Genomic DNA, 16450 nt, shown 5'->3' on the forward strand with positions numbered 1-16450 from the left:
CCTTCACTGGACACAAACACTTCTACATGGTCCACACCTGAGCAAAGCGTGACCCTCAAGAGTCAAGAGGGTTACAGACTCTTATTTTATTTTGTACAAAATATATAATTCAAGTTTTAAGACACATTTATTTAGTTTTTTTTGTCATACATGGCCAATACAAAGACAATTTGAAAAATCCCCCAAAAATTCAATGATACGTTAATTCAAATTATATGAAATTTGATCATTATGATGATAAAAAAATGTAATTGGAAAGTTTCCCTCATTTCCCACTTTTTCTTTTTGCTTGAAAAGTTTAAAACTTTTCATAAAGAGTCATTTTTCCTCCTTATGTATTTTACCTTGTTTGTAAAATACACAACTGCATAACTGTCCACAACTAGCTATTAAGTTAGCAAGTTCATCCTCCATCCCCTAAAATCTGATCCGATTAACTTAGCATGTGATTTTCCTTGTCAATTGTATCAAACTGCTGCGTTAAAAAATGTCTATCTGGTATAAGGTGTGACATGTTTTGTAAATAATAAGCTGAAATAAACAGAAATTCATAAAAAAAACAAACATGGAATTATGATTCTTATAATAACTTAGTCTAAGGTTTTAATATAATAATTATATTTTATAAGAAATACACAAAAATAAAATTGAAATATTGATTGAATCATAATTAAATTGAAATAAATAATATAATTTCTTTTCACATTATCAACACGATAAAAGTCTCTTCATCGAGCTCAAGACCAAGCAGCCGTTGACGAGACATGATCAGGGATTCAGCTCCACTCCTTCACGTCTAGAATCTAATCTTTCGCCTCTTATTTCTCAATTCCATCTGGCTCCCGTCCAACGCTATGAAATGTTAACGACTTATGAGCAATGTTCAGTCGAGTCAAAGGCAGGCGAAGTCTTTTCCATCACGACTTTCATACGAACGGTCTGAACCGACCATTGAAAGTACAGCTTTAAACAGTTGATGTGATGTTGACTTGTTTATGTTGTTATTCATGGGGTTCTTGCTGCTCTGACATTGTTTTGTGTAAGTTGCTGTTGATCTACAGTATGTCACCGGATACATAGTTTTTGAGAGGATTTAATGATGACTTTCATCAGATCTGTTCATTCAAACTTAAAGATAATGAGATAAAATAAAAGAACAATCTACCATTTTACTTGCTCATGTGGATTCATGACAGACGCTCACATTCACATCACATCAGATTGACATGAGAAGCCCGGGGGCCACATAAAGTCGTTGGTTGAACTTATACAACCGACTTGGCGTCAAGGTAACCAAATATGATGAACATAGAAATATTTCTGAAAACACTGGCTTACAGTTTAGAATTTCTTCTTTTTTCATTCTTCATTATTTCAAAAAGTAACTTCAGAAATCATAATAGTAAGTTTGTATGTTTTATTTGCATTTAAATATTTATTTAAATTAATTTGACAAGTAATCATTTTTTCTTGACAATAATTATTAAAATATATATACCTTATAAATATCTACAGATTTATACTTAAAATAGAAAGTATTTTTTTCCCCTGAAATATATCAAATTTAAGTTCCTTTTCTAATACTAATAATAATAATGCGGCCTCTTAGAAAATGTATCTTCAACACCATAGAAATAGAGACGCAATAACACATGAATAATGTTATAATAATTGTCCTTCTTTCTTTTTTCCGAGGCTTTGCAACTTCATATATAAAAATAAAACTGCAAAAATAGAAATAAAATAAATTGAATCAATAGTTAATTTTGTAAAATAGGTGATCTTAATATACCAAACTTAAACTTTAAATTCATAATCATAAATGTTTTACTTTGACACATAGATTTATAGATCCATATATTAACAATAATAATAATAGTGCTTGGTAATAACTGATTTTTATCTATAAACCAGATTAAAACACTCAACATCATCCCAGGACTCACCATTGATCTTAAAATGTTAGATTGTTATTTTTTTAAATCACTCATCCACAGGACTTTTAGTTTGTTAATGCATCCAAGCAGAAAGCAGGAAGTGTTTCAGAAAAAAACCATCAAAATGCAAGCTCAGTCTTACCGAGATCTTCGGGCGGAGCTTTGTCCTACAGTGACAGTTACAATATCAGTGATGATCCTTAAATGACCCCTAAAATAATGCTCTAGTTAAGTATTGTCAGGAAGCTGTGATCAGCAGCCCGGAGAACAAGCGACACCAGAGCCATACGTGATACATGCAGAGAAAGACATCAGTAAAATCAGTTTAAAATTGGGAGTTTTAGAAATAGTATTGAGATGTTTTCTGCCAAATTAGATCCACACTCTTCATTCATTTGGGAGACGACTTTGCCTGCTTTTATATTAGTTTGCGTTTCATCCAGAATAAGAGCTTTTGAGACGCCAGACCGTGGCTTAACAAGAAAGAAATTGATGTTCGTAAAGTTTACCTTTGGCCTTTCGTCCAGAATCTGCTGACGGATGTCCTTGTGTTTCTCCAGGAGTCGCTCCTGGCGTTTACTCTGCGCGTCCTCCAGCTTCACACACAAACAATTTGACAAAAATAAGTTGAATTCATATTAAACGTTTGATTTATGCTGTAAAAAATCATAATATAATGATGAATTCGTTTCTCAAACTCTTACTCTCTTGATGTACTGAACGACCTCGTTCACAAACGACCTGTTGATCTCCAGCTTCTCCCTATGGAAGAAAACATGTTTGAAACAGGAAATCAACAAATACAACGCTTGCGTTTGCTGACATCTGCTGGTGAGACACGGTAAGTGATTCAAAAAGTTTTTTTTTCTTACTCTTCTGTCACATTCTTGTCTTTGGATTTGACCTCGTTCATCTTCTCTTGTCGCTTCTTGTCCATTTTCTTCTTAAGATCCTTCTTTTCTCTGCGAAAAGGACGGACACGTCAAACCTCGACGTTCAATGTTAAGTCGAACGAACGCCTACTTTTCACAGACGTCTCGGAGCTTCTTGAGCTGAGCGCTCTGGCTCTCCTCGGCCAGCGTGGTCAGCTTCTCCACCAGCTGGACACAGAAACAACCAGTCGTGAAACACTTCAAGCAGGAAACATTTAATATTTGACTCTTATACACTGAGAACGCTGAGGCTCCACCGTGGTTTGCTTGAACAAACCTTGTGTTTACCTCACAGGTGCAGCAGAGCAAATGTGTTTTTCCACACGATCATGTGCAGAAGTCAGCATCTGTTTATTCAACCATTAAATATATGTTTGTTTACCAGTCGTCAGGGCAGAGGGAGATAAATTATATCATCCATGTGTGTGTGTGCAAAGAAAAGAAAGAAGGGATGCAGAAAAATATCTGTAAACTACTGTAGAAATAAACTTATATTTGGTTATATCGTAAATAACTACATTATATTAACTTATTCTAGTTAAAAAATGTAACATATCTTAAAAAACATGTATATATTATATAAGAACACATTTTGATTAAAATATAAAAATGCCAAAGAACAAACAGGAATGTGGGAATAAAAAGAAAGGTATATCTTGTAAATGAAAAGGATGGAAAAAAAAGGAAAACTAGACTTTGGGCCAAGAAATGTTACAAATTATAAAATACAAAATAAAACAATCTTATTCCAAAAACATATAGTTTCACTTTAATTATTGTGCTGTATAAATACAGTAAAAAAAAACCTGGGTGTTGTATTTGAAAAAGACACGTCTCTATTACAAGACTGCAGAAAATTGACCAAAATATGTTTCCTTCAACTGAGAAAAATCCTTAAATTTAGGAAAATGATATCACAACATGGTCTGTAGTTTATAATCCATGCGTATGGGTCTTCTCGTTTAGACTTTTGTAACAGTTTTCGTGTCTAAACAAGAAGGATCCGTCTCGCCTGCAGTTAATACAAAACTCTAAGAATTCTGACCCGCTCTAGTAGAAGAACTCACATTTCTCCGATTCTTAAATCCCTTCACTGGCTGCCAGTTTCTTTCAGGATCAACTTCGAAATTCCGGTTCTTACTTTCACTAATTCTCCATGGCCCCGCAAACAGGAAGTGAGTAACGCTGTCCTTCTCTTAATAATAAAAGCTTAGAAGTAAGTCAGTAAAAAAAAAACTTTATGAAATGGCTAAGGGTCTATTAACCAGCTGCCACTGCAGAATTTTTTTTACATTTTAACTTTGTATATTGCTATAATTAAGAACAAAGTGCAAAGTGGGGCCCTCCAACTGTATTGATGTGGCCCTCATGAGGTCAACAGATGCAACGTATAGAAAATGACTGACTGCTAACTTTTTTTTTTTACTTTTGTATTAATCAATGTTTAACTTTCCTTGTTTAAAGTCCTTTTTTATCTTTTCTTTCTTTGTATTTTGTCCAGGTGAATATTTCTTCGTCCCTCAAATTAATTTGAGTGAATATTGAGATTACATTTGTTTTGTGAAATGTTTATAAATACATTATTAGCATTACTGAGGTTTATTTTACGTTTCTAATGTTTTTTTTTTCTTGTCTTATGGCTCTTAACTCTCCTCTTTTAGGCTGCTGGCCCCTCACGAAATGACAGTACATATATTGTGGCCCCTGAAGAAGAAATCCGATGTTGACCTGCTTGATGTGTTCTCTCTTCTGGTACTTCTCGCTGTAGTACTGCTCCTGGCGCAGCGTGAGCAGCTGCTGCTGCTGCTGCTCCTTCAGCTCCGACAGCCTCTGACTGCACTCCTGGTCCAGGTCCGAGAGCTCCTGGTCCAGGGTGGACAGAGAGTAGTCCGACCGACTGGAACACAGAGAGTCAAGTTTCAGAGGAACCTGGATCAGGAGAATCTTGATGATGTAAGAGAACGTGGAGTTACATACCTTTTCTTACCATCTCGTTTGTGGCTCTTCTGCATGGCCGAGCGCCGGCGCTGGTGCTGGCTCTGCAGCTCGGACATGCGAGCCGTGTGCTCCTTGATCAGCTCGCTGGTCTTGCGGTGGTGTTTGCGGACGAGCTCCTTCATCTCCTTGTACTGCTTCTTCTGCTCCCGCACGAAACCTTTCAGCTGCTTCAGCTCCTCCACCGACTGAGCCTCCAGTTCTGAAGACCAACCATGTTCATCTTGATCATCGTCCTACTGTTACCGCTGTCAGTCTTCTCTTACAGATCACGCTCATTCCACCGTGGCTGCACTCTACTCTTCACCTTAACGTCAGACCTTGGTTTGTTTTCCTTTGTACTATTTTCTGTCTTATCCAGTCTTTTCTGACTCTTTTGTATGCTCGATACAGATCACTAGGGTTCTGAGAAAATATATTGAGACACCTATATATAGTTTCTTTTTTAAAGGCTTTCAAATCATATCATATTTTTTTTATCATAGTTATTTTATTTTTATATTTATATTTATGTTTTTTATTCATTCTTGTTTTGCAACTAAATTAAGCAATAATTATGGCCTCTGCAGTTAAAGGAACACTGAAATCCTGCAAGATCCCAGCGATGACTGAGGACAAGAGGATACAGTCGACTGTTTGGACATATTTGACAAATGAAAACAGTTACGACTTTGTCAAGAGTCATGTTGGTTGTAAATTCTGTTTGTCAAATACTCGACAATACTACAAATAAACATTGTTTTTCCTACAGTATCATGCTACTAATACTATTTATTGTATTGCCAGATTATTGCTAATACAAATCACTATATCATCAGCAAACAGCATCATCCAGAGAAACTCTTTAAGTGTGAAGTGAAAGGATGATGTTATTTTATGTTACTCTTTGTATCATTTTCTTTGGTTATTTCCTCTGATCTATGTTCTCTTTACTTCCACTTTGTCATCCCTTGCACTTTGTTCTTGTTTTTATGAAACTTGCTTTATCCATCCATCCATCCACCCAAACACCCACCCATCCACCCAAACACCCACCCATCCATCCATCCATCCATCCATCCATCCATCCATCCATCCATCCATCCATCCATCCATCCATCCATCCATCCATCCATCCATCCATCCATCCATCCATCCACCTATACATCCATCCACCTATACATCCATCCACCTATACATCCATCCACCTATACATCCATCCACCTATACATCCATCCATCCATCCATCCATCCATCCATCCATCCATCCATCCATCCATCCATCCATCCATCCATCCATCCATCCATCCATCCATCCATCCATCCATCCATCCATCCATCCATCCATCCATCCATCCATCCATCCATCCATCCATCCATCCATCCACCTATACATCTATCCATCCATCCATCCATCCATCCATCAGTCCATCAGTCCATCCATCCATCCATCCACCTATACATCTATCCATCCATCCATCCATCCATCCATCTATCCATCTTTCTAATAATGTTACCTTTAAAACACTATATATTTTGAGGACAAAGGAAATGACAGTAAGAATGATGGATAATCTCACCAGTGAGGACACTTTGGATGATGTCTTCAGTCTTCACAGCTGGCTTCAAAGGGCCTGTTGGTAGAAATCACATTAGTTTCCCAATTCTAGGATCATATTTTTGTCAAAATGACAAAAAACAAAACCCCAAAACTGATCTCTGAAACAGTCTTGAACATTAAATTAGTGAAAAAAGCGACTTCGTTTTGTATAGACTACAATGAATCTGGTCGGTCTCTCACAGATCCAGAGTTATGATCAGCTGTATTTCTCATACATTCCTCTAAAGAACATTCATTCCTTTTTTTCTCTTACTTTAGTTTAATCGGCCACACCTAGAAGGCTGGTCCATGAAAAGTAATGGCTCCATAAAACCGGTCCGTGGTGGGAGCCATGAATAGTGCACAAGAAGATAATGGAAAGTTTGATGTGCTGTTGTAAAGCTGGCCTCACCAGACACGGAACGACAATAAAAATCATTGAAGCCTTAAAAATGTATTTTTTAAAACATCTTTTGCAGATTTTCTCAACTAATCTAGGAATGTTCCCCGACTGGGCCAATAAAAAAAAAACTCTAGGCTCTCATGAAAAAGAACTGCAGCTATTTTAAGAAAATTAGATGAAAATTAAAAACACAAAACAATCCAAAACTGAATCTCAGGCTTCGAGTAAACAAATACTGATCTCAAACTTGGGCCTGAAAGATTATTCTTTGCGGCCCACCGATTGATGGCTACATTTTCATGAAGGTTGGTCAAGCAGGGCATTTTTATTTTGTAAAATAACATCTGGTTCAGGAATAAAAATCCGGAAAGATGGAAAGGATAAAAGACACTTAAAATTACACTTAAAATTAGACAAAAATGGCCCAAATTTACTGTGTAATTTTACAAAACATTAGCTATAATTTAAAACATAAATTGTGAATAACTTTCCGTCTGCTGCCCCATCTTGCCAAGAATTTACCTTTGAGTTTGAGACCCCACTTTTTACTTTTTTATATACGTATATCTTCATTTTTGTCGATTCCTCTTTGGAATAAGTGTTTTTTTTACCCTCAGAATATTGATATTTGAATTGATTAGGATAAAAAGTTGATCATACATAATGTTTACATATTTTTTAACAATTTTTTATGATTTCTGACGAGGATCTATGAATAAAAAAGTAATATACAATCAAATCATAGCTAACAGTTGAGATTTTTCCAGAAAAGGAAAAACATTTATACAATTTATTTTCAATTGAGTATTTCTGTCTGAAAGGTGTTTTGTTTTGAAATAATATTGTACTTTATCTAATGTAAAATTACCCTGTGGCTCTTGAATCGTCAAGACGCTTATTTCAGTCAATTTTACACCAAAAAATAAATCTGTAAACTAGTGAAAATGAGTGAAACACAAACTCTAAATTAATATTTTTACTGTTTTTAATCTGTGGGTTTCGTAAATACAATGCCTTTGTCTTTGATCTACTAATTCAAAGTAACATCATTTTTCAACTGAGATGCCATTTCCTAAAAATGATGACAGTGTATCATGAAGCCTCATCAGCCGTTTCATGAAGCCTCACAGACACAGCACTACTGTAACGATGAGCTAACATTCCCGAATGAAGTTGCCGTGATTTTGAAATGGTTTACCTGCCGACTGAGGCTGGTGTCCACCGAGCGAAGGTGGTTTGGGGGATATGATGGGTGTGTGGCTCAGCCCGTTCTCCGCAGGTAACACCACCCTCGAGTCCACTTTGGATTCGGACGGAGCATCACTTCCCGTCTCCACCTGTCAGAGACGATGGGATAAGATAAGTGAGTGGAAAAACAGATCATCATCATCATCATCATCATCTTCTTCCTTCTGTACCTGCGTCCTGCTGTGTATTTTGTAGACGTAGCTCTGGTAACCCACTCTTAACATGACGCTTCCGTCTCCTCTAAACGTCCTCTAAACTCTCACTGTGGACGCTTCACCTCCACCTGTCGCCTTCTGTCTTTGACTTCACGTCTTGATCGGCATGGCTACCGTTGCCATGGCGACCGGACGAGGCAGCTTCCCGCGGGCCGGGCCCAGAAGCTAATCTCATCAAGCGGCAAATCAGATAAAAAAGAAGGCACTAATTGAACAGACCTCCTCCTCCAGACACGTCCGTGGAGGACTCCTGTGTGCTATCTCGGCCGATCCCAGACAGATCTGTTCACATCTTCCCTCAGATCTTATCCCGCCTGGCTCCGGCTGAACCCCCCCCCGCTCCACCCCACCTCCTCGATATCCTCTTCTGATTGCATTTGAAATGACATTAGCAATGATTAGCTCTAAAGTTCCCCCAAAATTCCCCCCCTGAAACAAGATTAAACAATTGAAATAAAATCCATTGTCCAGCGTTAATGCATAGCTCGGGTCCATTACCGAGAGACACTCGGCCGTGTGCGTCTCCACGTCCGTCTTCCGCGACGATCATTATGTTCGATTAACGTCTGGATAAACCAGAGTCAGAGTTCTGCCGACAGTTAAGCTTCGATTTAAAAAGTTTCCTCGTCACGATCGGTTCGAACCAAGTGTGTTCAATTACCAGTTCATTCCAGGACTTAAGATATAAATTAAAAATCAAAATCTTAGGCTTCTTTCTTGACCCACAAATGTTTTTCAGGGAGTGTAGACCATAAAAATGTTTTAGTAAAGAAGCTAAGTTAGTGAATTGGGTCATTTTTTAATGGTTTTACAAACTATTTAATGAGTTAACAGCAACATATCACAACAAAACATATTCAATCAAAAATAACTTTCTTTAAAAAGTTTTTTTTTTAATATGAAAATCTCCATTTACCGCAATTTAGAAGTTTCCAAAACCACCCCATGACACAGTGGTGGTATATTACGTTTTCTCCGGGGTCACACTTTATAAAGTGGCTGTAGGGAGGGCCCCTCAAGCAAAATAAAGGAGCGAAAAGTATAAAATAAATCATGCTAATTATACAAAAATTATGATTGTGTTGTATTTTATATAGCTCCATTTAAAAATATATATTTTAAAAGCACTTTTAAAAATGTTTATTAAATATTTTTCAAGGGGCAATAAATACTTGACAAAGTGCAGAACATTTTTTTTTAAACTTAAACCTTGACCACCAAAACTTTTAAAGAATAATAGAAATGAATACAAAATGAAATTGTTAATTTCTACATAACCTTTGAACACACAAGGGCAACATGAATACAGACAAAGGGCTGCATGTGGCCCTAGTGCCGCACTTTCCCTAAGTCTGACCCTACATGTTTTGGCTATTTCAAAGACACTGTTTCTTTAAATGACATCACATATAATTTATTATACCACTCATACCAGGAGCCGAGATTTTATTAATTTACTAAGTTTAATTAGGTCTATTAAATTTAAACTCAACACAGTAAAGTTATTTTGGGTATTTCTTTTTCTTTAAATACATTTTAAACTGAATGCTATATTTGCTAGCTTGGCTAATCGTTAACAGTGTTAGCTGTATTCACTCTAATAAACTGTTTAATTTGAATATTAGAATCTGGATTTTGTAAATCTACAATTAAACCACAAACTTATAACATCTAATACTATCTGATGACATTTTAAGGAAACAAAACAACACTAAAAGTAAAAAAAAAAAAATGCATTTGATGTGTCTTGAATTGATGGGGATTTGTGTCTGAGGTCAAGTTTGTCTGAATGTTAAAATACTACTAAATTACTCAATGATTTAAAATGATAAACGAAAAGTTTGTTCCAAGAAATAACCAAATTATCTTCCATTAAATTATAGTTTCAAACTGAAATTCAACAGAACATGAAGTCAAATATAAATAGAGCCTGCGGACCGAGCAACTATATATGTCCAAATGTGAGTTTGTAACATCAAATAATGTCTCAATTCAACCTAAAAAGCTATTTTAAAATATGTTTTATGAAGTATTTGTCATCTTAAACCCTTAAATGAATCACAATATCAGGTCATAGTGGACTCTTATGAAAAACGGTACATTTTCCAACATAATTATTATAAATATATTTTTTAATTATGTCGAAAATTCCAAATAAATATATAGTAATTGTAAAAGTGAACTTCAGTGGCCCCTCACCTCTTTGTCCCCCTCCTCTTCCCCGCCCTCCTCCAGCGTGAGAGCAGCCAGCTGATTGGCTCTCTGCTCCATCAGGTTGACGTAGCGGATGGGATTGGACAAGGCTTCGATCACATCTGAGGAATCAAAACCCGTCAAAGGCAACATTTTCTAAAGTGATTCTGGCTGACGTGGCGTCCGCTCACCTGCGAACGTGTCGGGAACATAATCCTTGACTTCCACGTACACGAACAGAGCTGGCAGCGTGAGCGACTGGTTCTTCTCGTTCCTCAGACTGATGTAGTGATATCCTGTGAGGGCAATGAAAGAAGATCAGCAGCAACTACTTGACGTATAGAAGGATTCAACTATATTCAATGAAAATAGTGAATAGAAACATACAGTATATTCACACCAGAGGAGTCACAATGTTTCTTTTACTGCTCGATTAGTATGTAAGAAGGCTTAAACGTAGATGTTTTGTCGAAAAAAATGAAAATAAAAGTCACACTGAATAACTATATGGAAAACTTTCTTACAAAAATATCGAATAAAAATTAAATTTAGCTTGTAAAGTCAATTAATTGATAATTTAATGCCACAAAAAGCAAATAAAACGTTAATAACCCGTACAATAGACTAACTAACGCTAGGGGGCGCCTTATCACTTAACACGAGATACAGTAGTTACAAGTTTAATAATTAAACTTAACTTAACTTAACTAATTATTATTTACATGCGTTCTTGGTTTTTGATGTAAGGATCTAAGAAATAATCCTGTTTCTTATTAGTAACGTGTTCAAAATCTGTCAGATTTTAATGTAGACAAAAATATATTGGATTATTTAAATATATATATATATATATATTACCCAAAGGTAATAATAAGACACGCAAACAACAATGTTAAACTTGACTTCAGACTAAAATTAAATTAAATGTATTTATTTTTTCACCATTACAGTCAACTTGTTTTTTACTCTTTTAGAACGGTCTCTGTCTCACCCCCTCTCACTGAACTCAGCCATTTAAATGCATTAATCAATCAGTACAGTGAATTGAAATGTAATAATACCAACACACAATAATGATTCATCTAATGTTGTTCAGGGCGGACGACTCACCTGGACGGATGGCCGACACAGGTATGATTCTGTGGCCGATGAACTTTCCTCCCTCTTCAAACACGGCGATCCTCAGAGACGCCAGTGTGGGCAGAACCACCTGCAGCATCGAGACAATAACACAAAATTAATTTAATAAAACACTTTGTTACACAACAATGATCTTAGGAGTCAAAGTGAAATATATAAAAAAATGTTGTCTAAAGTTTAAACATGTCTACACTGTCAACAATGCCAACGTGTCAAAATAGTTTTCCGTCTTCTTTGTTTTAAAAACTTTTTTTCATCTTTAAAAGACCCCAATAAGATCAAAGATCACGTAGAAACTAAACATTATTTTGTTATTTATTTCTATTATTAATAACTATTCTTTAGATTTGACTTTTTAATTTTTTTCTTTCTGCCTAGTATGTATTGCCCTTCAAGAATATAAAAAAATGTTTTAAAGACATGATTTTTAATAGAGACTGTTTAGAAAACAAAAGGGTCAACATGTTAGTACACTTGGATTTTACACTTTTCGCTCCGATATTTGCTTGTTGGCCCCTCAGCACAGCCCCTGTATCAAGTGTGGCCCCTCGTGTGGAAATGGAATATCCCACCACTTTTTTTTTTGGTCACAACATCCACTGGATTCAATGTGAGTCAACAAATCTACTTAGTTTCATGTCTATTCCACAATTATTTCTCTTAAAAAGCATCATTTTTGATCAAACCTTCTTGAAGACGATGGCCTCCTCCTCCCAGACCGGGTTGATGGCGTTCCCTTGCGAGGTCTTGGTCTTGAAGGCCTTCCTCTTGGTGTCCACGGGCAGACCGAACATGTCCATCTCCACGTAAGTTCCCACCTTCTTGTCCGAGAGAAACTGTCCCGAGATGATCTGGACGTAGATGAAACAATTAATAAAAAAAATGGGATTTGGTAAACTTTAAAAAAACTCAGAGGGTTGAGGGTTCACCTTGACCGACAGGGTGTTGGCGACGATCCCGTCCACCGTGCTCTCCGTGAACGGGTCGAAGTGTTTGTCCGGTCGCCTCATGAACTCCGGTTTGAGCCGGTAGCCGCACTTTCCGTTGTACTCGTACATGCCCAGGTTGAGCTGCATGGACAGATCTGTGGACGACCTTCGTTACCAACTCTACTCAAAAACCTCCTGTGGGGAAGCTGCTTTACCGATGGTCTGGAAGTTGAGCGCCACCAGCTGGCAGCCGGCGTTCCAAAAGAGCTGCGGGTTGTAGTTGGACGAGTCCACCCGGGTTCCCTTCGGGTAGATCCTGCTCAGCTGCAGTTTGTTGTATCTGAACGAAGCCACTCAGGAAGAAGTCACTTGTGTTTGGATCATGAGGAGAAACACTTTAAATACACATGATTGATCGACTTTAACACGTTTTTATTTCATTTTAAATCTCAAAAAGATACTCGACGAACTCCACGGGCGACTTTGTGAGCTGCTCCAAAGCTTTTGTCTCGACGAAGGACGACATCTGGTAGCTGCGGTTGATTTCTGTCAAAGAGGAAGATAAGAAATAAAGGTGGTTATTAAGTCTGTGATCAACTTAAAGATCAACGGACGTACTTTTGGACGCCTCGAAGCTGTTGAACTTGACCGGCTGGATGTAGATGACCAGGTTGGACATTTCTTCTGTGGCGAACGCTTCGCTGCCCGCGGTCCCCTGAGCATGGCAGAGACAATACATGTTACTTGGAATTTTTTTTTTTTACTGATGGTTCATTGATTTTTGGAACTGTTGTCGCAAAAAAAAGGCAATTCGCCTATATCGGCAGTAGGGGGCAGTGCATACAAACAAAAGAAAGTCGCATCAGTGCAATCGATAAACGAGCTATAAAAAATGTACTATGGGGCTAGTTTTGTTTCTTTATTATCCAATCAAGAAAGAAGTTGCTTTTAATTTTCAATTAAAAAAGAAAAGTCGCTTGAATCTTCTATTTGTGTCTCATTTGGTAGAACATTTGTGTCTAAATGATTAAATCCCAAACAAGTTGCTTCAATTAAGAGTTTTGAAGCCTTTTTCAATTTATTGAAGTCAAACAAGTTTTCCGTATTTAAAAAAAATAATTAATAAGTTGATAAAGTTTTGAAGTTTATTTATTTTATTGAAGACAAAAACTTTCGAAAAGGTATTTGTTGTTGTTGTTTTTTGGAGCTCCGCTTCAAAGTAAATTGGATAATAAAGAAACAAAACTGCCTCCATATTGACTTGAGGGGCTTCAACCCAAAATCAAGAAGGGATAAAATAAGATAAGTCTTACAACAAAGAAAAAACAAAAGCTCAAACGCTATAACGAAAGTATAATTGTATTAAGAAAAAAAAAAGAAGCTAAGATTAAATATTAAATCATAAAAGGTCTATGGACAAAACGTATTAATATGATATTTCCAATATAGTATAAATATAATGATATTTTTGGCTGTAATATTTATTAAACACTGTTCATACTTTGTTGACATGACAACAGAGATGAAGAGAATAACCTTAAAGTGAATTATTCATTGATGTTTTCAAAGCTTCAAAGTGTGACTGAATACAAACCTCGTCCATCGACCCCTTTTTACAGTCGTCGTCGTCGTCGTCTTCATCTTCGCTCTCGGCCTCCACCTCACCTGAACAAACAAGATGAAGGAAACAAGAGTCATGCGTACATTGATCATAGTGCGTCATCGTAGGAGATCCACTTCATATTTCCGCCAGAGGTCACGCTGACACGGCGGAATGAATTCTATCGTCCGATCCATGACTTCAAAGAGCTTCTAATGAGAGTTCTTTTGAGCGTCTGATCCTCATCCAGGTCATGTTCTAGGGATGACTCACCGATGGACTTCCTGCCCTGTGGCCTCAGACTGAGCTCGGCTCCTTCAGCCGGCTGCGAGGAATCAGCTCCGTCCTCTTTGGTGGAACCTGAGTGGAGGAGAGACACTTTTGAACATGAAGATCAACTGAGACCAGGGTGATTTGTGAGGGACTTTAATCCAGGAAGTCAAAATTCAAAAAGCATTTATGCTTATTTTGTTTTAAGCTGAGCTGGAACATCAGCAACTTTAGGATGAAGACTTAACGAAGGTTTTAATAATCCTGATGCTTGTTGGTCAGGATAGAATAGATCTTTCCTCTGATGTAGCTCATGGGCTGTTCAAATATAAATATATATTTTTTAATCCAAGCAAACTTGATTTATGACTTTAAAAATACTTATAAATGTAGGTCGTTTACTTCATTAACAATTTATTATGTAACTAAAAGTTATTTTATTTAAATATCTTTATCGAACACATTCATTTGTAACATTTATTTGACCAAAAATGATCAGTTATCAAGTGCAAATATAAGTGTTTTTTAGTTCTGAGCTACAAAGAAACACAAATTTGGAGTTATAAAATATTAAATAGAGCTACTTAAAAGTGTAATTGTCAGTATTTCATTTGGCTTTGGATTTATTTTAAGATCAGTTAAGGTAAACTATATTAAACTTTATATATCTCGATTAAAAACAAACGTCTCAGTGTTCTTGTTTTCGCCTGAAAAGTAAATATCGCAGAAGAAATCTGCAAAGGTTTCAATGGAATGCGTTTCTCCGCGGCTTACACTAGGGGGCAGTGTGGTCCCATCGGTGTGTCCCAACCGTATAGGTGACATAAAAAATAAAATAAAAACTCGGAATATTGTAATAGGATGCAATTTATGAAGATAATAATCAGTTAAAATAATGTGATTTTAATATGCAATTAATGTAATTTTAGGCATAAACTTCGGGTCACTTGTGTTTAGGACGCCTGTGGTTGCCTGACAGCAAGTGAACGCAGCAGCCAATAACACAGTGTTGATGTAGTGGCTCATGAAAGTGATGGATGATCAACAAAAGGACTGTTTAGCGTCATTGATTCACTTTTCGTGGCTGCTCGGAAGCCGAGAGCAGACCCTCACGAGGAGGCACTTGGCGAGCGAAGCGCTCCCCGGAGGAGGCAGTACCTGCGCTGGGGGAGGACGGCTCGCACACGCTGGACGAGTCGCTGTAGGTGTTGGACACCTGCTCCGACAGCTTCTTCTTGGTGCTGCCGTCCGTCTTGTGGTGCTTCTTCTTGTTCTTCACCAGGATCTTGCCCATCAGATCCATCGGGCTGGGCAGGGGAACGCCGGACTCCAGCTGCAGGGGGTGAAAACAAAGAGATTTTAAGAAAAATACAAGTTATAAATAGAAACTATTGGGGTATTAAAGTGACAAATTCCCCTGTTGATCCTCAACAAATACACACATTTGTTCTTATTCACAACAACGTATCTCATTTAATAATGTAAAGAGATTAAAGAAAAGATTAACTGATTCATTTTAATATAAGTAAGTAAGTAAGTAATTTGTATTTATATAGCGCTTATCCAGACCAGGGTCACAAAGCGCTTAAACAATCAAAACAATATAATGAACAATAACTGAGGAACTTCCTCAACTTCTTTTTTTATGATTATGGAAAAAGAAAAGATTGAAGAAAAATAGAGAAATAGAAATGTATTCATAAAGCGATGTATTGTTCTGAACAGATGCAGTTATAAACATTAAAGTTCACCTAAAGTTCAAACTTCACTCATTATTTACTCACCTTCATGTCGACTAAGCGTTGGGATTATTTTCAGAGTCATCTGTTATTGTTAGAGTTATATACATAAATGTTTGTTCATTTTAATGTAGCAATTGGGGCTCAGTTGCCTTTGTCTTCATCTTGTCTAAAAGACACATTTGAAAACATCCAAATACCTCCATAATGCCTAAATTAATCTTTAACTTCCTTTCTTGTGTTGAAGCCTTGACGAGAGGAATTGTTTCT

General features: G+C 36.9%; 1 protein-coding gene across 1 annotated transcript in view; it reads right to left on the bottom strand.

The window, feature by feature from the left end:
- The window catches only part of plcb1l (phospholipase C beta 1-like), a 153145-nt gene that overhangs the window by 14043 nt on the left and 122652 nt on the right, over positions 1–16450 (bottom strand). Inside the window, exons 14-32 of the mRNA XM_087813062.1 lie at positions 15600–15774; positions 14445–14531; positions 14166–14236; positions 13190–13286; positions 13033–13117; positions 12787–12911; positions 12572–12726; positions 12329–12493; positions 11613–11712; positions 10694–10798; positions 10509–10624; positions 8045–8183; positions 6424–6477; positions 4847–5066; positions 4598–4766; positions 2961–3037; positions 2810–2899; positions 2642–2699; positions 2447–2533 (exon numbers count right to left, since the gene is read on the bottom strand). Coding sequence (XP_087669188.1) covers positions 2447–2533; positions 2642–2699; positions 2810–2899; positions 2961–3037; positions 4598–4766; positions 4847–5066; positions 6424–6477; positions 8045–8183; positions 10509–10624; positions 10694–10798; positions 11613–11712; positions 12329–12493; positions 12572–12726; positions 12787–12911; positions 13033–13117; positions 13190–13286; positions 14166–14236; positions 14445–14531; positions 15600–15774 — 2175 coding nt within the window. The remainder of the gene's footprint in view (positions 1–2446; positions 2534–2641; positions 2700–2809; positions 2900–2960; positions 3038–4597; positions 4767–4846; positions 5067–6423; positions 6478–8044; positions 8184–10508; positions 10625–10693; positions 10799–11612; positions 11713–12328; positions 12494–12571; positions 12727–12786; positions 12912–13032; positions 13118–13189; positions 13287–14165; positions 14237–14444; positions 14532–15599; positions 15775–16450) is intronic.

The sequence above is a fragment of the Callionymus lyra genome, chromosome 17, assembly GCF_982586985.1.
Source record: "Callionymus lyra chromosome 17, fCalLyr1.hap1.1, whole genome shotgun sequence".
Taxonomy (NCBI): Eukaryota; Metazoa; Chordata; class Actinopteri; order Syngnathiformes; family Callionymidae; genus Callionymus; species Callionymus lyra.